Consider the following 20437-nt stretch of genomic DNA (forward strand, 5'->3'; position numbering starts at 1 on the left):
GAGCCATGGCTGACCCGTGATGGGGCACGGTGTGAGAAAATGTGTGAGGGAGTGTGTATATCCCCTCCCTTGTTTATGAAGTGTTGATGCCAGGCACACTTAAATGATTTCTATTTTACATGGTGTGTATTTACTCGCTCTGTAACAGCTGCGATAGACAGATTCCTCAAAACCCTCAGCAAAGTAAATGGTTGAGAAAAGTGATGATGTGCATTACTTATGTGAATAGTCTAATGTGATAATATGTTTCTAATTCCTTTCAGTCCTTATTGGTGCTTTCATGACCTCTTCAAGTGTGTCTTTATCAAAACACCACGTTCATTTTCCCATTTTTATCCTTTACATGTGTAACCTTGAATAAAGTTAGCTGTGTTAGTCATGGAGTCTCAAAATACAAATTCATTGACATAAAAGTACTCGAGCGAAATAACCAGATACACAGAGCCTTTCTAACATGCAAAAATTATTATCCTTGCGGGGATTTAACCACTGCAGGGCCCACAGACATGCAGTGTTCCAAGACTTCAGCATCACTTAGGTCACAAACTGATTGGTAGAAAAGTTTGGGCAGTAAAGGTAAAGGCAGCAGAGTTCATCTGGTAAAAAAACATCAGAGGTAATAAAAACCTTTCACGAGAAGTTCAGACAGTGGCTGAGGTGGATGCTGTAGACTGTGTATAAAAGACAGACATAGCTACCATGATGTCACCCGCTGACTTAGGACCCCACATTGTATGGATAATAAGAGGTATGCGCTTGGCGTTTTCTTAGATCTAAAGAAGGCGTTTGATACTGTTAATCATGAAATTCTATTAAAAAAACTGGAAAAGTACAGGTTTAGGGGAGTGGTTTTGGACTGGTTAAAAAGCTATGTAGGGAATAGGCAACAATATGTACAAATAAACAAATATAAATCTAATTTGATGGATATAGCTTGTGGAGTACCTCAAGGTTCAGTACTGGGTCCAAAAATGTTTATTATGTACTTAAATGATATCTGCAGAGTATCGGAGATTTTAAAGTTTGTAATATTTGCAGATGACACAAATATACTGTGTTCGGGTGTGGAATTGCCACAGGTTTTGGAGATGATCACACAGGAATTAACGATATTAAAGAAGTGGTTTGATATAAAACAGAAAAACATAAAACAGTTTAAAGTAAAATATAAAAACCTCATTTTAAATAAGTATAAGAATGAAGAAAACGGGGTTAACCCAGGACGGTAATGTTGCTGGTAATGGTGTTGTGGTTCTTTTTTGGGTTTTTTTGTTTTGGTTTGTTTGTTTTTCCATAACTTGTGTATCTGCAAATATACACATTCTGTATTTTTCATATGAAAGAAACTATACTGTGGTGGGGCTTGCTAATTTCTTGTTTTTGATTTATGTATGTTTTGTTTTGCTTTACTTTTATATGTTGTTTGTTTAATTTAAGACTAAAAAAAAAAAAAAGAAAAAAAAATTAAATGAATGAGAGGTAAAAACCTGTGGGGGTAGGGACAAATAAGTAAATACTTCTGCCTACTCCTTTTCAAACAAGTAATGGAATGATATTTTGTAATGATTGTGAAGGCACATGTTTGAAATGTTTGAAATAAAAATGAACTGAACTGAACATTTTTGTCACTATTTGTTTGTTTTTTGTCTTGTTCACATTTGGATCAGAGTGCTAAGTTATCAGCTAAGCCTAACAGGCTTGGTTAGCAAGCTGTACAGGTGCAAAGGACAGATATATACAGATATATATAGTTTTTGACCCAGCTTTGGTTTCAGAGGTTGTAATTGTATGTTTTGTTATTCCAGAAAGTTTTTACACTTCACTCAAAGCACTGAAATCTGTTTAAAATGAATTTAAGGCCGTGGCTCATCATGAAATTTCAGTAATTTTGCTCACTTAAGTCGATTTCCAGTCATAGCATGTCAGGTTTCCTCTGCACTTTTCAGTTGGGCCCCCATGTAGACGTGTCAGAGCTCAGTTCAAAGGTCAGGAAAATCTCAGGAACTCCACTTCAACTGCTGTGATGCTTACTTCTAAATGTTTGCAGTAGTTTGGGAAGCTGATGCTGCAAATATATTATTTAAGTGCACTCAGCCACATTAAATCAGTTCCTAAATTTGAAAATCATACTTGTAATGATGGAGAAAAGAAAAGGGTTTGTGAAGAAAATATTGGTTTTTACACCCTAAAAAGAATGAACATAGAAAAAAGCTTTTTTCCTGTGGGTTTCTCTGGACTTTACAGGGACAGAGAGCAGACTGATGGAGAGGGACTGAGTGAGAGAAGGAGGAGGGGGGCTAAAAAAAGTATAAGAAAAGAAAAGACACTCCAAGATGAAGGGCCAGCAGAAGAAAAGGGGCAATTACTGTTCCTTTCTTATGGAAATCGTAATGAAGTGGGACATGGGGCTCAGGACAATAGAGGCCACAGGCAGGTTGAGCGTCACCGTGTAAACTGCTTCCTGTTAGGGAGCCATTTAGCCCTCACTTTTACTGACTAACAAGCCATCTCCAGGCCAACTACAAAGAGGCTTCCCCATCAAAGCTGGAGGCTGTCTGTGGAGTCCAGATAGGCTTTTCCCAGGACAGCTCACATCTAACGGCACAGCGCCGGCCTTTAGGCTGCTGCTTTAAAACGTCTGTGTGTTTATTTATTTTGTTACAGGAATGACGTCTTCCCGCTGTGCACATCTCCTAGCTAGTGGTTGTGCAGCTTGATCCAAAAGGTTTTCCACCTTTGACTTTAGGGACTCAATTTAAAATTCAAGGTTCACGTCAGAGATGAAGACACTGATACCAGGAGGAGAAAAAGCATGATGGCGAAATCCTTTTTGCCCCCAGCGAGAAGCTGTTTTTGCTTATAACAAACATGGCTGCACAGAGAGATGTCCTGTTGATTAAAAAAATCTGTTTTAAAAATTTCATTGACTTCATGTAGCACTACTACCAACTGCACATTTGGCAGCACATTCTTCTGCTGTTCCAGGCAACCATTGATTTTCATTTATTTATTTATTTTCATTTATTTTATTCATTTATTTACACACACACATGCGCAATTTGTGTTTTGTCCCATTTCTCATCCATCGTCTCTCCTGCTCCTTTTTCCTCATTTCTCCATCCAGCTGCTTGGGGCTCAGGACAGCCCCTCTCTGAGTCTTTTTCCCTATTAAATTGGAGTTCTTCTTCCCCACTGTCACCAGTAGGGCTCTTTCTCTAATATTCTTTACTATTTTTTCCCAACATAAATGCTTCTGTCACTATATCAGTAAGATAAAAACAACAGTTCATTGAAGATTTACTTGAGTAAAGCATGTCTTTAATTGATCACAGCAAGCTGTGATTCAAAGTATTTGCAATTTTTTTTACAAATAGGCCCAAAAAGTCACCGCTTCAATAACGATACCATTCTTCCTAATTCAAATGTAATCTGAATTTGATTAATCAACAGTGTCTGCTATAGTGAGAGGGGTTTTTTTGCACCAGGAAGAGCGTCTGATGTAAAAATCTACCACATCAAGTAGTCGGATCAATCTGCTGTGTGAATAAGTGAGCAGCTAAAAGAAAGTTCAGTCAAAGTACTTTGTGTAGCTGTGTGTATGTGTGTGTGTACTTGAGCACACATGTGTGTGTGTGTTTGGGGAGGTGAAGGAAGATATCAGTCCAGTGTTTTTAAAGTTTCTTTTTCAAAGCTGGATTTATATGGGACATAAATGTTGACTGATGCATGGAGTGAACTTGAAAGTGGTGCTTGAAACATGAGAGCTCACACAAAACAGATTTGCATCTATTAAGTGATAAAAAAATGCAAATGACAAAATATTTGCAGAGATATTTTCTATACGTTGCACTGAGCGGCTCTGCAGCAGTTCACCACAGGACTCACTGAGGAGGGCGGTGTGCTCAGCGGGGATAGGGTGGATCTGGAAGGCCCGTGCTCTGTGGTAAAAAGCACTGGCAGGGCTTGAAGGGGGAGATCTGCTTCTATTGTCTTTTAATGAGAGCCTTTGATGTGGCCCTACTGTTTGCTGTTTGTACACCTGGGTCACTACGCCTGCATTCAGATGAGCTGTCTGCTGGTGAAGGGGAGGCGGGGGGGAGGGGGGGGGGGCGATTAGGCATATTCCAGGTAACACTTTCCAGTCAGCTGCTGCTGCTCTGCCTGGCGTGGGAAGGCAATAAAAGCAGCTCAACCCCCTTTGTTTACCCCCCTACTTCTGTTTACGGTGCAGGGAAGCTTCCCTAACACCACCTCTCACCTATGACGCTGCCTGTCCTGCAGACTCCATGGACACTCAGAGAGGTTGAGGCAGCCTGCCGCAGCTCACAGGCTGTCATGCTTCCTTGCAGCCGAGAACGCAACGCCTGTTGGAAACAGGATGTATAAGACTGAGGAGCAAGGCATCAGTAAAGCTACGATACAGAATCAAAGAAGAGCTTTGTGACAGCAGCAGACGACAACAACAGTGGGGAAACCATAGACAGGTCATCCCAGTGTTAGGAACACATTACAGTTACATCTGAACCTATAAGATTATAATAAAATATATTCTTCATCTCAGGAGCGTCACTTGGTGGTAACATTAAAAAAAGATTAGTAAGACTTTTTCAGGGAGTTATAGAAAACATTCCAGAAACTGGCCCAGATGGGGTAACTCTGGTGGCTGGTTAACTTATAAAATAGCATAACTGATAACTGAACTGAATATTTACTGATCAGCTAGTTACTTGAGTCATTATTAAAGTTTAATTACCAACAAAAGTAGCTACACAACTAGTTCATCTGTCCCCAACACCAGATGACACATCTTATAAAGGTGAAGGTCTCTCTTTCTCCAACTATGGAGTTTTTAAAAGAATGAAGTAAAAAAAAATATTTCTCAGCAATGTGAGACACAACATTGTGTTTTGGAAACAATATGTCAGTCGGTCCACAGACCTATCTCTAACCCATTTTTGTAAGTACAACTGTTGAGAAACATGTTAGCTTGTGAAATTCTGCGCGTGCTTTCGACTTGCGCTAATGTCAGTAATGCAAGTGATCAGTTTTGTTTTATCCTCTCTTCTTTTGAAGGGCATTTATTTTTCATATTTGTCACATAACTGTTTAAAATGAAGACAGATTCTGAGATCTGAAAGTTGCAATTCATTGAAAAATCCCTAAAAAAAGTCGCCCGCTAACCCAGAGAGGAAACACTAGAATATTAATATATGTAAAGTTTAGATCGTGGCCTTTCAAAACAGTGTGATTTATCAGAGTTATGTCACTGAAACCAATGTAAGGAAACACAAACATTGCACAAATAAGTTTAAATATTTTTTTCTTTCTTACTTCAGTCAGGAGATTAGGAGAAGGAGCAAGGGAGGGGTAGTATATGAACATGATGCTACGTGCTTTCAAATTATAGCTGAAGTTCAAAGGGAATTTAACAGAAAATCACAACAACGATGAAACTCATCTTTCTGTTTGTATTTCACCTTTTACCTTGTTTTGTTAGACACACACACACACACACACACACACACACACACACACACACACACACACACACACACACACACACACACACACACACACACAAGGAAAATCCATATCGTGTAGCGCTTGACTAGAACTCATAGGTTAAAGAAACTGTATGCATTACAGGATCCGAGTCATTTGACTTTACTTATTTTCTCTTTCATGTCTTTTTCATTTCATTTCACTGGCATTTCCAGGTTGGCTGCATATATAATGTCCTGTTACCAATCCTCTGTATAAGATGCTGACAGCTCATTGGTCATGCGCCAGAAGGTGACGCCGTCGTGTGTGAACATCTCATTTTAATTGTGCATTTATAGAGAGAGAGGAAGTGCTGGCAGAGGAAGAGGGTGATGAGCTCTGAAGTCACACGTCCTCTGACTCTGGGTAAATAATGTTCCCGGCTTGCACCTATCATTATTCCTCTCTCTCTTTAACACTTACTGTTTGTCAGTGGAAACTGGCCTCGCTCCTTTTGATCTCTCGCTCCTCTGCCCATTCAGCCTGCTCACTAAAAAACAAAACAAAACAATAAAACTTTCCCTTCCTTCAGGTCTGTACAGAGAGACAGAGAAAGCGCTCTGCATCAGGAACTGAGGTTATAACATACCCAGCAGACAGTGGGGCCCGGTTCAGGTAATCCACCCGGAAATATCTGTTGATATTTACTAATGTCTTTCAAGGCCTCTCAGCACAGCCGAAGTCCATCCCTCTTCATGTCAGACAGAGATAGGCTACAGCGTAACCTCACACAGAGTCTGCTGGTATTATGTGTTTGTGTGCCCGTGGGTGCATGTGCACACAGCTGGGGGCTGCAGCAAGGAGATTTAACTGTGTTTTTTCACACATTGGTGTCTGCTGAACTCAGCTGCCCATATTTGCATCAAGCAACCCCGATCACGCTGGAGAAAAGAAACCTTCGAGAACCTTCAAGAAAATCTGCTTGCTTGTCAGCTGGAGCTGAAAAATACACTTGATAACTCGACAGAGTAGAGCTGGAAACAAGCCAAATCACTGAGCGCATTTAAATGTTAACAAGATTTATTTCTAGAAAGTTAATGAAAGGGCAAAAAACTCTGTGTGATTGCTAAATTTTACTCTGTTGTTTGTTAATCCTGGATGAGGGGCCCCAAATTTCTGATTTTGAATGAATGAATGAAGTTTCTCCTTTGGACGGCAGATTCATGACAGCGTAAACAGCTGTGTCAATGCTCCAGTAAAGATTCAAATCAAACTAGCCATTGAGACTTTACAAATAGTCTGTTTGCTAAATCATTAAATAGAAAAATGTATGTGTGCTCTTTTTCCTTGCTGCTGTAAGTTGAAGGACTCGTCCTGCAGATATTTTTTATGTAATGTGTCCTAAAGAAACGTAATCCCAAATGAAATCACGTCTAGTTGTTTGTGTTTTCATTATATAAAAGAAGGATTAATCTGGGAAAAGGCAAAAAAGTATTTTATTAAGAAATACTTCAGGCTTTATCAGTTATTAGTTTATCAGATATGTAAAAGCTCAGTATGTAGCCATAAGAAACTGTGATTCCTGTGGTCAGCACTTCTCCTTCAAATTCGGTTGGGTCAGTTCCTGTAGTGTCAAAGCTCAGTCGCTTATCATTAGCATGCCAAAGGTCTCAAGATCTACTTTGGGGCACCTAGATGAAGGCTGGCTAGGCTGGGGGTGGAGGGTAGTGGGGTAGGGGGACATTTACTGTCCCCACTAATTCTTTTTATCCCCTTCAAAGGGACGGGTGATTAGGAGAGGAAAGTTTAGATTTCCTGAACTTGAAGTGGAAACGCAAAAGTGACAGACGGAGCTCAGGGCTCAATCCACATCTAGATAGCAGGGGACTAGTGTGTGTGTGTGTGTGTGTGTGTGTGGGGGGGGGGGGGGGGGGGGGGGGGGGTTGTGTGCTGGGGGGTTGCTCACTCTTTGCTGGTTTGAGGTTTAAGGAAACAGCAGTTGGAAGTTGTCTTACTTGCAGCTTTTTCTTCTGTCTTTGTAACGCTACAGTGGAAATCAAAGAGAGACGTGAATATAATAAAGTTCACAGAGTTTCAGTCTACTCCACCAATGTAGGATGTTCAGTTGTACTGTACTGTATCAGTGGATTGTATTGTATCGTAGGTATTGTATTATGTCATATCGTATAGTTGCATTCATCACATTGAATGTATCGTTTTGTAAATATAGTATCATGCTGCATTGAATTGTGTTGTAAACCTCTAGATAAAAAAAACAAAATGGATAATTCATCCCAAGTTAATAAACTCTCACTGAGGACTGAAACACATTTCATTCTGTGTCTCTGTTCAGTTAGATCTACTAAAGGCCCAGTTTTTATGATTTGTAGCTTTAATTACTTCCTTTTAATCTTATTATTGATCATTTTAGTTGCTGCCATTAAATTATTGTCTGTGCACGCTGTGCTGTGTTGGTTATCAGAGTAAGAATTTATTTTGCTGTGCACCAAAAAAAATGCATCACACTTAGGTTTTGTAGTATAGATGCACTGCACTTTACTTAGGTACAGTATCGACAGTCTGTACTACTTTATACTATTAAAATTTTCCAAAAAGAAAATCAAATATATTTGTTTTCACTTTATTTATTTATGTATTGAGCAGCATTGTGCTTTCAGTTTTACACAGAAAGGACACGTTACTCAAACAGTTACTCAAACAAATTGATTAAACTAGTTTGTTCCAGCTTTTTACAGCTTTATGCATCTGGACCAGCTTTAAGTATGTGACTATATTTTCCACATGTGGAAAAACTTTATCAGTTAAGTTAATATAATAAGACGTTTTGCTGCCTCAACCTCATGGCTGGTTTAGACTTGATGAATCTTTCTAAAGGCTGTGACATGACTACATAAGTAGCTGATGCTGTTGCCATAGTGCCAGTCACAATAGAAACAGGTAAAATCTTGGAAGATTTTTCCCAGAACATGGCACATAACCCACCATCATGTCAAATACTCACACTAATCCAGAAGCAAAAGGACAATTTAACAGTGTTCACAATTAAGAACAATTCTGCTTGTTTTAAGCAATCTATCTATGGTAGATATACATGTATACTGCTCACTGCCCCCTGGGAGTGGTATATGTGTTTTTATCAAGTTCAGGTCGTCTGCCAGAGGCCTGAGAGTTTGAGAGTTCTGTGCAGTATCTCAGCTGTTCCTGGGACTGCGCTCTTCTGGACAGAGACCTTTGAGGTTGTGCCTGAGTTCTGCTGGAACAACTCCTACAGACCACGTTGGTTCTTACCTTCCACATCTGGCTCAGTTGTGCCTTCAGCCTGTGGTACAGCTTAATTATCTTGTGCTCATTCTTTCTAATGTTGCTGTTTGTTGGGATTACAACATCTATCACAGCTGCACTCTTCTGCCCTCTGACCAGTCACAGAACACCCCACCCCCATAACAAACAAACAAACAAAAAACATTTTATGTATTTGTATATGAGAGAGACAAAGAGAGATAAAGAAGGACACTGTATGTTTTCTCTTCCCAGAGCTGACTCATATGCCTGCCTGTGTTTACTTCTTTAGGCCAGTGCAGTCCTCTGGAAAATATGCATCCATATAACTGTCTCTTTGTGAAGCACCAGACCTCTGTAATATTTCTCACCTAGGTGAGTGTGTGCTGATGCCAGAGCAAGGCCTGAATCAGTTAACCCTCAGCTGTCTGCGCTGCACAGTGTGTGTGTGTGTGTGTGTGTGTGTGTGTGTGTGTGTGTGTGTGTGTGTGTGTGTGTGTGTGTGTGTGTGTGTGTGTGTGTGTGTGTTAGAGAGAGAAAAGCGGTGAGAAACCGCTTTTCTCAGGTAACTTTTCAAGCAAACTTCATATCTTGGAGCAGACGTTTGCTCACCTGCTCCTCATCCACACTCTGCCCGTCACCCGGGGAGGATGTTTTCGTCTTGTTTTATGTATCCACCTTCTCACTGGGCAACACATGACAACTGCGTGTTCTGGTGCTGCTACAGAACGCTCACACACGACGCTTGTCAAATGAAATCTTAATTAGGCGGCTCCCTGTGACGTGTGTGTGTCTGAAGGGGGTTAGCGGAGCCCGAAGGCCCGGTCGGTGGGGGATCTGTTCTGTATGCAGCCTCTTTTTAACGCTCTCTGTGTCTTTCTATCAGCCTTCTGAAATAAAAAGAAAGCGACTGTTGAATGATACGGGATGGAAAGGTGTGAGAGAACCCCTTTACATTTATGGCCTCTGTAGAACTGGAGGAAGTGGTGTAGTAAAGTGGAGTCACACTCCAAAGCCCTCACTCAATTCCAAGTACATCACAGACTGAGGACTCAGAGGCAATGAAGAAACAAACGAAAAGAAAAACCCCAAAAGGCTGAGCTCTACAGCAATCAACTGTGTTTTATTATTTTATATGTTAGAAACTGTTACCATAGGTTTTTCCTCACACCTCAAATACTAAAGATAAAACACTTTTTTTTGTTTCGCTTCAGTTGCTTTTGGATCTTTATGCAAATTATTGTTTTTTTAAATTAGCTAATATATCATTTGTATGCTTAGCTGCAAATGCAATTGAAAAAATAATTTCAGTGTAAGTTTATGGGAATATCGATCCAAGCTGACAGTACAGTAAAAAACATTTTCTTAAAACGTGTTTTTAAAAACAAAACATCAAACGTTCCAGTTTTGTTCTTGCCTCTTCACTGAGGTCATTTATTTGATTCACCTGTGATCCTTACAGCACTGAGACAGTCAGCTTTATCTGTCTGTTGATGTTATTTTCTAAATGTAAAGCTGTCCTAAACACACCTGTAAAACCCTTTGAGACTAGTGTGTCAACAAAATGAAACAAACATTTTGAACCTGACCTTAATGACATTGTTCACTGTTTAATTTCAAGCTTCTGTTCTGTAAACGTGAATTGTTGCATTTTTACAGAGAAAATACCTCATTTAGTACTAAAGTACCTCAGATCATGCACTGAGTAATCTGTTTCACTTTCCCACCATTGAAAGCCACAGACACAGACACAGAAAAGTGGCAAAAATAAACCAGTATAAGTATAAGTACAAGTAAAATGCGGCTTTTTCGTATTATATTATTACACAGCAGAGATTATAATACTTAACCTCTTAATGCCCAGTTCATCATATTTGGTTTGTACAGTTTTTGTGAGTTTTTTTTTTAGATTTCTCTATTCTCTCTAATTCCCCCCCCCCAAATACTAAACAAATTGCATGAATAAATAAATAATAAAACGTGAATAAAAAATAAATAAAATATGATACAAATCAAAACGCATGCAAATTAATATTAATTTTTAAAAACATGTGTCAGAAGTTTAATAAATCACTTTCCAGCTGTAATGTTTATTATTTCATGGTTCAGGCATTAGAGGGTTAACAATGTGCATGTAGTACAACTGCGTGGTGCATCTTTTTATGTCGTATAACTAAAATATTATTTTGATTCTCATTAAAACGATTGTTAATTTTTTTCTGATTTAACTGTATTTAGTGTAAAAAAAAAAATCAGAACGATGTCTTGTTGTTTAACAATTTTATGGCACCCATTGCATCATAGCAGCACACGTATAATTTTGCTATAATGCTATAATATTAATACTGAGTTTAAAAAAACTTTCTAATTAACAGAAATACAATTAGAATGAAAATAGTGGAGACCATCTATAATTATTTCCTGTTTTTTTGTTTGTTTGTTGTTATCTCGCGCTCACTCTCTCTCTCTTCCATGCACAGTTTGACTCCATGTATGTCAGAACAGAAAAACAAAAGTAAAGGAGCAATTCTAAAACTGCACTAACTTAATTACCTTTTCCCCATTTTTGTGCTCAAATTTTGCGTTGGGTGTAAATCTCGTGGTTTAAAATACATTACACAGTGTTTATTAAATAAGTATTTAACATCTAGGCCTTCTGAAATATTTAATATCACTGCCATGAAAAGAGTTTCCACGGCCCATTATGCAAATTCAGGCATCACTTGTTGGGCCATCCACACTTTTGCACGACAGCAGCGCAGAGTCTCCCCTAATGGTCCTCACTCAGTAAACACCGGTCCCCATGTGGATTTGAGACAACAAAAGATTAGCACTATTTGCAAATATGCAACTGAGTTCAAAGGCACGGCTCCCTCTCCTCGCTTCCCTTCTTTTGTTTTGCATGCACAGCTTTGAATGTGTAAGGCTTCAGCTGCAACAAGCTGCAAGATATTTTTGGGGGTTAAAGTAAAAATACCAAACTTTACCCATTAAGTTTTTCTTTTCTGACAGCGGAGTTATTTCGTTGAATTCGATGATCCAATAAATTTAATAAATAGATTTTTTACGTGGACTTTGGTTGAAAGAAATATGTGTTTCACGTGTTTCTCTTTCACAAGAAAGAAAAGAAACTGATAAATTATAAAGAAGTTCGGTGTGAAGTGGGGCGGCGTTTAGAGACGGAGAAGTCCGCTAATAAACCACGCCCCACATCCCCATGAGGTCCCTGAGGGCCCTTAAATGAGGAGGCCTGGAGGTATAGAAACCAATATCTACTCGGGCCTGTCTCGCAGTCTTTGAGACCCTTCCCTTCGGATTTAGGTCTGTTGACACACCTTGGAAATATGACTTCTTCCAACCCTGACCAGCGTCTGGAACATCTCCTCAGCGCCGTGGAGAGCGAGTTCCAGAAGGGCAGCGAGAAGGGAGACGCGTCCGAGAGGGATATTAAACTGACGCTGGAGGACGCAGACTTATGGAACAAGTTTAAAGAATTGACCAACGAGATGATTGTCACCAAGACGGGAAGGTAGGCCCAGCGTGTGGGGAGACCTGGTGGTGTTCTGTGGGAACGGGGCCGGGCGCATTTTACGCGCGGCGTTTTAAATGTGTTTGCAAATTTGAAATTAAATTGAAAATGTATAAAAACACGATTTTAAATCTGACACGTCAGCACGGGAGCGCTGTTTGTGTTGTTTCGGAGGCCTTTGCAGGTTTAAAACATGTTAATTAAACTTGTGTTTCTGTAAACTGTAAATTCACAAACCACATAAATTCTTATTTTTCTTTTTTCAGGAGAATGTTTCCGGTTCTGAGGGCCAGCGTAACAGGTCTGGACCCAAACGCCATGTACTCGGTACTGCTGGATTTCGTCGCCGCAGACAATAACCGCTGGAAGTACGTGAACGGGGAGTGGGTTCCCGGAGGCAAACCGGAACCCCAGAGCCCGAGCTGCGTCTACATCCATCCGGATTCCCCAAACTTCGGAGCGCACTGGATGAAAGCGCCGGTGTCCTTCAGCAAAGTCAAACTCTCCAATAAACTTAACGGCGGCGGTCAGGTGAGAGAGAAACGCACAGTTAAAATTATTAGTTACAATAACAGTAACTTAAAAAAAAAAAAAACTTTTCTTTTAAGAAACAATCATAGGATATGTTTAAAGATTTAATGATGTTCTGGTTTAGACACACCAAAATGGAGTTTAGTGCTTTTGTCAGAATGTTGGATTACTCTGGAGTTATTTCATGGCATCATAATGTAGATGATTTGTTTTAATATACGTAATTCAGTGAATGTTATTACTTTCACTTGACATCATTTGTTGTCTTCTCTTGAGTGCAAAAAAGATGAAATAGTGACATCAGTTCCTTTACAGATCATGCTGAATTCTCTGCACAAATATGAGCCGAGGATACACATCGTGAAGGTGGGAGGCATCCAGAAGATGATCAGCAGCCAGTCCTTCCCAGAAACACAGTTCATTGCAGTCACTGCTTATCAAAATGAGGAGGTCAGTGGTGTTAGAGTAGCCTGAGGATAAATCTCCATCTGAAACTGTTATCAGTGCTTACGTGTTTTACATATTGACTGAAATGCTAACAGCCGTTTGCTTCTTTCAGATCACAGCTCTGAAGATAAAGCACAATCCTTTTGCTAAAGCCTTCCTGGATGCCAAGGAGAGGTTAAGGCCGAGAACTCAGCTTACTCCTCAATGAGTCAAGTTAGCATGCTCTCATGTAGCATCTAATCCTGTCTTTTTGATTGCAGGAGTGACCATAAAGAAGTGTCCGATCATAGCACGGACAGTCAACAGTCTGGATATTCTCAACGTGAGTACTGGATGGCATCTTTGCATCAAGGCTGATGCTGGTTGTTACATGTATATATTTTAATTCTGACAGCTTCCATGCGTGACTCAGTTGTACATGTTTTTCCTCCACAGTTGGAGGTTGGTTCATTCCAGGCCAGAGTCCCATCTGCCCCAGCAGTAGCCCCCCTCAGTTCAGCAGCACAACAGGCCACTCTTCTGGATCCTACTGCGAGCGCTACTCCAGCCTGAGGAGCCACAGAGCGGCCCCGTACCCCAGCCACTACCCCCACCGCACCACCAGTACAAGTAAGACTCCTAGTCAACGTACTATATTGATGAAATAAATAAATGGAAGAACTGGAATTTGATTTGTGTTGCATTAATTTTAATTTCAGATAACTACATGGACAACACTTCAGGGACTCTGCCAACTCATGACAGCTGGTCTGCTCTTCAGATCCCCAACTCCACAGGCATGGGCACTCTGTCCCACACCACCAACTCCACATCCAATTCTAGGTGAGCTTATTTGGTTTTATGCTGCACTTTAGGCTGGGAAATTAGCACTGAAGCAATAAGTCACTCCAACCCTCTTCTTTCTCTGGTCCACAGTCAGTACCCTAGCCTCTGGTCAGTAGCTGGCACCACGCTCACCCCTTCAGGCTCGGCTTCGGGCTCCATACCTGGAGGTCTGACCTCCCAGTTCCTTAGGGGCTCTTCATACACAGGCCTGACCTCCTCGCTGCCTGTCTCCTCACCTTCCCCAATGTACGACCCCAGCCTGGGTGAGGTTGGGGTCGGGGAAGCCCAGTTTGAGAGTTCCATTGCCAGGCTGACTGCTAGCTGGACGCCTGTAGCTCAGACCTACTGAGCAGCTGAAGCTACCTGGCCATCGTCTACAGGGGTCGGAGGGATTTGGAGTAGGACCACAGACATGAACGCAGCTCCTGGAGAATATGTGGAAATTTCACCACGTCTAAAAGGATTTTGTGAAACAGCTTAGAGCAGAGGAGGGCATATAATTTCCCCAAGGAGCCACATGAGAAACTGGGACTGTTGTGGAGAGCCACACCGATTTGCGTATAGAGTGCGGCTCTCCACAACAGTCCCAGTTTCTAATCCAGCTCATTGGGAAATAATAATTGCCCACCCCTAGAGATATTTGAACAAGATGACTTGAATAAAGCTGAGAGAACTTTGAAATTGAAGACAATCAGTTTCCCTCTAAGAGATAAGCTTTAGAATAGCTGCACAGACAGAAATTATTGCTCTTAGTAAATCCTCTATGCTTATTTCATATTTGTTACATGGTTGTGCTGCATCACCACCTTGCTGACATCACACAGCTAAAGTGAACTGAAGAGTATCTTGATGCACGCTAATCATCCAGGTAAGGAAATCTCCCAAACTTGTATCCCTTCATCTGGATGGAGCGTTGCAAAGGTTTCGTCACTCATCCCAGTGACTTCTTCAGTCGTTTCACTTTTATTATTAACTGTATAAGAGAAAAGGTTCTGCTAATATTAATGTGTATATGAGTGTATATAGAATAAATTAATGTCCTGTGTTTTTTCATATAAATGTGCCTTTTGTGAGTCCAATATAAATATTCTGTGTTCAGACTGAGCGACATGTGCCTTCTCTTCTACATCTTGTAAGGGAATAAAAAGATGCCCCCTACACAAGAGTCTGTATATATAAATCTATCTTATTTGTATCTGGTGAACTCTCTTGAGTTTTATTTATGTCATTTAATAATAAATTATAAATGTTTGTTTTCTCAAATATTTCTTCCTTTTGTATTCTTGGCACCTCATGTTAATGTAAAACAATATAATATATATATTCAGATTCACATTTCAGCACAGAGAGAAGACTATGAACAAATCCTAAGATGCAAACTCTTTCAATGGCTGCATTTTTAATTTCTCTTGGCTATTTGGGCTGATTGGGACCTAATGAATGTAAAAACAAAGAATTACATGAATTTTTTCATGTATTTATTTATTTTTTTACCTGATTTTTGTTTCTGAGAAAAATGAGATCCACATATGAGGACATTCGCTTTAAATTTCAATAGACCAGTGGCAATATAATGTCCTTGTAAGTGGATATCAGGCCCTTGTAGAGCAAAATTTAGTATTTTGGTCTAGACAACCCAAAATGTGATGTCCACATATGTGGACGTCAGGTCCTAGGAGGCTTATGTAAACCATAAACCAAACATAAACCAGGCTTATGTTTGGTTTATGTAAACTACATAAACCAAACAAGTGCCATTGGCTGAATTGCTTTTTTATTGTTCATTACAGTGATTGATTAAAACACTGGTTTAATTAACAGAAACACTTTCCTAATGTACCAAACACCTGTTCTTATTTTAGACCCTACAGGTTTTGTTCTTGAGGTGTAACTTTGTGTCGCTTTGCCCTCAACTTTAAACCTTTGGCCCTGCAACACAACCTCTCTTTAAATATCACCGACCACATGCTTGTACTAAAAGTGAATGTGGCTTCTCTGGCGTGACTGAAATGATGACTTGATGGTCCAATTTCAGAAATTTATAAGGGGTATTTACCATCACTGGCACCCTTTTGTCATAATCTGCATCAATGTGCGACGTACAGTTAGCACGTTCAGAACTGCATGCGAGGAAAGTCAAAGAACATGGACCCAATATGCTAACACCTGAATGAAATACACTGGGATATGCTAATTAATGGAACCATTCATTCAAAGTTAGCTATGTAATACTAGCAGGGACACGGTGGAACAAAACCAGAATCTATTCACTGTACCAAGCTTTTCATTTGGCAGCATAATCTGAACCATCATGTTATAATAATGTGCATTGTGCACTATCGTCAGTTGATCCCACAAAGGTGGGTAACTGTAAATGAAAAAACGGCTTTCATAGTTTATAAATTATTCACATAGTGAATGAATTTGTGTTTATAAACAATAAGCAGTTTGTTAAATTTCCATAATTGAGTAAATACTCAAAAGTATTTTATGTATAAAATTATATACAGAGAGTCTCAAAATTAACAATAACTGGAAAACTGGATCTGAATAACAGCTGGGACCACAGCTTACATCAGAGTGTAAATTAAAAAAGAAGAAGAAGAACAGAAAGAAGAAAAACAATTACAGCTTCAGTGAACTCACACAAGAAAGCCAATTATGATTCAGGTTTCTGGTTGAATCAACCCAATTCCAGGTTCGAGGGGCTTGCACACTCATGTCAGTGGTGTGTGTGTGTGCGTGTGTGTGTGTGTGTGCGTGCGTGTGTGTGTCAGGCCCATGGAGGTTTTGGCCACAGTACAGTGATGGAGTGGTCCTCACCGAGGTGCAAATGAAGGCTGGCGGGTCACGGGGCCACAGGCAAACAGCAATGAAGCAGCAATGTGACCCACAGCTGGTGGGGCAGATCGCAGCAGCAAAGGTCCTGTCATAAAATGTTGATGTCTCCCAACCCTCCACTTTACTGCTGTTCCAAATCCAGGGCCATACGGGCTTACTGCATGCAACAAATGGACACAGATGGACTTTTTCCAATTTTATTATTTATACTTGAATTCAATTCAATTCAATTTTATTTATATAGCGCCAAATCACAACAAAAGTCGCCTCAAGGCGCTTCATAGAGACAGAGAAAAACCCAACAATCATATGACCCCCTATGAGCAAGCACTTTGGCGACAGTGGGAAGGAAAAACTCCCTTTTAACAGAAAGAAACCTCCAGCAGAACCAGGCTCAGGGAGGGGCGGGGCCATCTGCTGCGACCGGTTGGGGTGAGAGAAGGAAAACAGGATAAAAGACATGCTGTGGAAGAAAGACAGAGGTTAATAACAGATATGATTCAATGCAGAGAGGTCTATTAACACATAGTGAGTGAGAAAGGTGACTGGAAAGGAAAAACTCAATGCATCATGGGAATCCCCAGCAGCCTACGTCTATTGCAGCATAACTAAGGGAGGATTCAGGGTCACCTGGTCCAGCCCTAACTATATGCTTTAGCAAAAAGGAAAGTTTGAAGCCTAATCTTGAAAGTAGAGATAGTGTCTGTCTCCCGAATCCAAACTGGAAGCTGGTTCCACAGAAGAGGGGCCTGAAAACTGAAGGTTCTCCCTCCCATTCTACTTTTAAATACTCTAGGAACAACAAGTAGGCCTGCAGAGCGAGAGTGAAGTGCTCTAATAGGGTGATATGGTACTACAAGGTCATTAAGATAAGATGGGCCCTGATTATTTAAGACCTTGTATGTGAGGAGCAGGATTTTGAATTCAATTCTGGATTTAACAGGAAGCCAATGAAGGGAAGCCAAAACAGGAGAAATATGCTCTCTCTTTCTAGTCCCTGTCAGGACTCTTGCTGCAGCATTTTGGATTAACTGAAGGCTTTTCAGTGAGTTTTTTGGACATCCTGATAATAATGAATTACAGTAGTCCAGCCTGGAAGTAATAAATGCATGAACTAGTTGTTCAGCGTCACTCTGAGACAGGATATTTCTAATTTTAGAGATGTTGCGCAAATGGAAGAAAGCAGTCTTACATATTTGTTTAATATGTGCATTGAAGGACATGTCCTGGTCAAAAATGACTCCAAGGTTCCTCACAGCGTTACTGGAGGCCAAGGTAATGCCATCCAGAGTAAGAATCTGGTTAGATACCATATTTCTAAGATTTTCAGGGCCGAGTACAATAACCTCAGTTTTATCTGAATTAAGAAGCAGAAAGTTAGCGGCCATCCAGGTCTTTATGTCTTTAAGACATTCCTGCAGTTTAACTAATTGGTGTGTGTTATCTGGCTTCATGGACAGATAGAGCTGGGTGTCATCAGCATAGCAGTGAAAATGTATGCTATGTCTTCTAATGATACTGCCCAAGGGAAGCATGTATAATGTAAACAGAATTGGTCCTAGCATTGAACCCTGTGGAACTCCATAATTAACCTCAGTGTGTGAAGAGGACTCTCCATTTACATAAACAAATTGGAGTCTATTAGATAGATATGATACAAACCACTGCAGTGCAGTACCTGTAATACCTACAGCATGTTCTAATCGCTCTAATAGGATATCATGGTCGACAGTATCGAATGCTGCACTGAGGTCTAGCAGGACAAGCACAGAGATGAGTCCACTGTCAGAGGCCATAAGAAGATCATTTGTAACCTTCACTAAAGCTGTTTCTGTGCTGTGATGAGCTCTGAAACCTGACTGAAACTCTTCAAATAAGCCATTCCTCTGCAGATGATCTGTTAGCTGTTTGACAACTACTCTTTCAAGGATTTTTGATATGAAAGGAAGGTTGGAGATTGGCCTATAATTAGCTAAGACTGCTGGGTCTAGAGATGGCTTTTTGAGTAAAGGTTTAACTACAGCTAGGCCTTCAAGCCTGTGGTACATAGCTGATCATTAGAGATAGGTTGATCATATTTAAGATCGAAGAATTAATTAATGGCAGGACTTCTTTGAGCAGTTTTGTAGGAATGGGGTCTAAAAGACACGTTGATGGCTTGGAGGAAGTAATTACTGAAGTTAACTCAGGAAGATCAATTGGAGAAAAAGAGTCTAACTTAACATCAATGGTACTAAGAGTAGCTGTAGATAATATTACATCTGTGGGATGATTACTGGTAATTTTTTCTCTAATGATTAAAATTGTATTGGTTGGCTCAATAGAGCTCTGACTTTTTGTCAGCCTGGCTACAGTGCTGAAGAGAAATCTGGGGTTGTTCTTATTTTCTTCAATCAGTGACGAATAGTAAGATGTTCTGGCTTTGTGGAGGGCTTTCTTATAAAGCAATACATAAATAATACCCAATAATGTATAGACGGTTTTTGGTACATACCATAAATGTCACCTTTGCTTTTTTAAAGACAAGATAGATAATTTTTTTGTTTGTAGAAGTCAATATCATTTAGATGTAACGGCATGAATGCTATTTAGAAATGATCCAGCTTTCCGTCCATATTCAAATGCTTCAAGGTCACAGAACTTAAGTTGTGTATCTGAAATACCTGATGCCAGACTCAGAATCAGAGAGACTTTATTCATCGCAGAGGGAAATTGAGTTGTCATAGCAGCAGCTCTCATATAATATGAAGTGTGGAAATAAATCCAGATCAAATTTGACTTCTGTATACGTACGCATAAAACTGTTACAAAGTTTACTGTCTGCAGTAGATTATTTACGTTCATGCATCTTCATCTCTTGGCTATATTTCATAAATGCCCACTTAATCCTGCTCTCTTATTTTATTTAAACACACACTCTCACATTAGCTGCACTTCTCATTTACACTGAACTTAGAGGAACTGAGTTCAGTGATTCTGCTGCCTACAAATTTAACAAGCTACAAACATATAAAGCTGTTTTCTCTTATTTCATTATAGTATTTAAAGGGTTATGTTTATGATCACAAATACTTCTTGAACATTTCCTTAATACTGAAAATCTATTGTGTATTTATTGTATTATCTATTTTAAAGCTGTATTTGTTGTACACAGAGCTCTCTTGAAAGAAAATACAGATTTCATTTCATTGACTGATTTTTAAATGAAGGATTTAATACTACGACTAATACTAATTTTACTACCACTACAACTATTACTAATAAAATTAATAATAATAACAGTCCTCCAAGCCTTTGCACATCCTCCTACGCTGTGTCCATGAATACACAATATCTGTGTTTCTGTGTGTTTGTTTGTTTCTTTGACCGTGAACTTTCAGGAACGATCAGGAACTGAGCAACCAAACTTAGCACATCTTAGGTCTCTGAAGGTTCTCATCTGTATCAAATCTCATTATGTTGCCTTGCAATTACCGAGCAACG

At 39.9% G+C, this 20437-nt stretch overlaps 1 protein-coding gene and 1 long non-coding RNA gene across 2 annotated transcripts; one reads left to right on the forward strand and one right to left on the reverse strand.

The window, feature by feature from the left end:
* Nucleotides 1-4174: 4174 nt before the first annotated feature.
* Nucleotides 4175-6286, reverse strand: LOC308384739. Its single transcript, XR_013969387.1, has 3 exons — nt 6131-6286; nt 5965-6031; nt 4175-4364 (listed from the first exon to the last, which is right to left on the reverse strand). It is a non-coding gene; the product is annotated as an uncharacterized lncRNA (long non-coding RNA).
* A 5758-nt stretch (nt 6287-12044) lies between these two features.
* On the forward strand, nt 12045-15374 carry tbxta (T-box transcription factor Ta). The gene is made up of 8 exons (XM_080862475.1): nt 12045-12310; nt 12577-12841; nt 13157-13291; nt 13401-13462; nt 13549-13610; nt 13724-13897; nt 13987-14110; nt 14204-15374. Exons 1-8 carry the CDS (start codon nt 12126-12128, stop codon nt 14460-14462), a joined length of 1266 nt encoding a protein of 421 aa, XP_080718601.1. The 5' UTR covers nt 12045-12125; the 3' UTR covers nt 14463-15374.
* Nucleotides 15375-20437: the final 5063 nt, after the last annotated feature.

The sequence above is a fragment of the Rhamphochromis sp. 'chilingali' genome (genome assembly GCF_963969265.1).
Source record: "Rhamphochromis sp. 'chilingali' genome assembly, chromosome: 17".
NCBI lineage: Eukaryota > Metazoa > Chordata > Actinopteri > Cichliformes > Cichlidae > Rhamphochromis > Rhamphochromis sp. 'chilingali'.

Bases quoted from the DNA above. Each gene is read 5' to 3' on its own strand.
- tbxta (XM_080862475.1), top strand. From the start codon at position 12,126: ATGACTTCTTCCAACCCTGACCAGCGTCTGGAACATCTCCTCAGCGCC. The intron at 12,842-13,156 runs GTGAGAGAGAAA...GTTCCTTTACAG, and splicing joins AACTTAACGGCGGCGGTCAG to ATCATGCTGAATTCTCTGCA. The intron at 13,611-13,723 runs GTGAGTACTGGA...TTTCCTCCACAG, and splicing joins ACAGTCTGGATATTCTCAAC to TTGGAGGTTGGTTCATTCCA.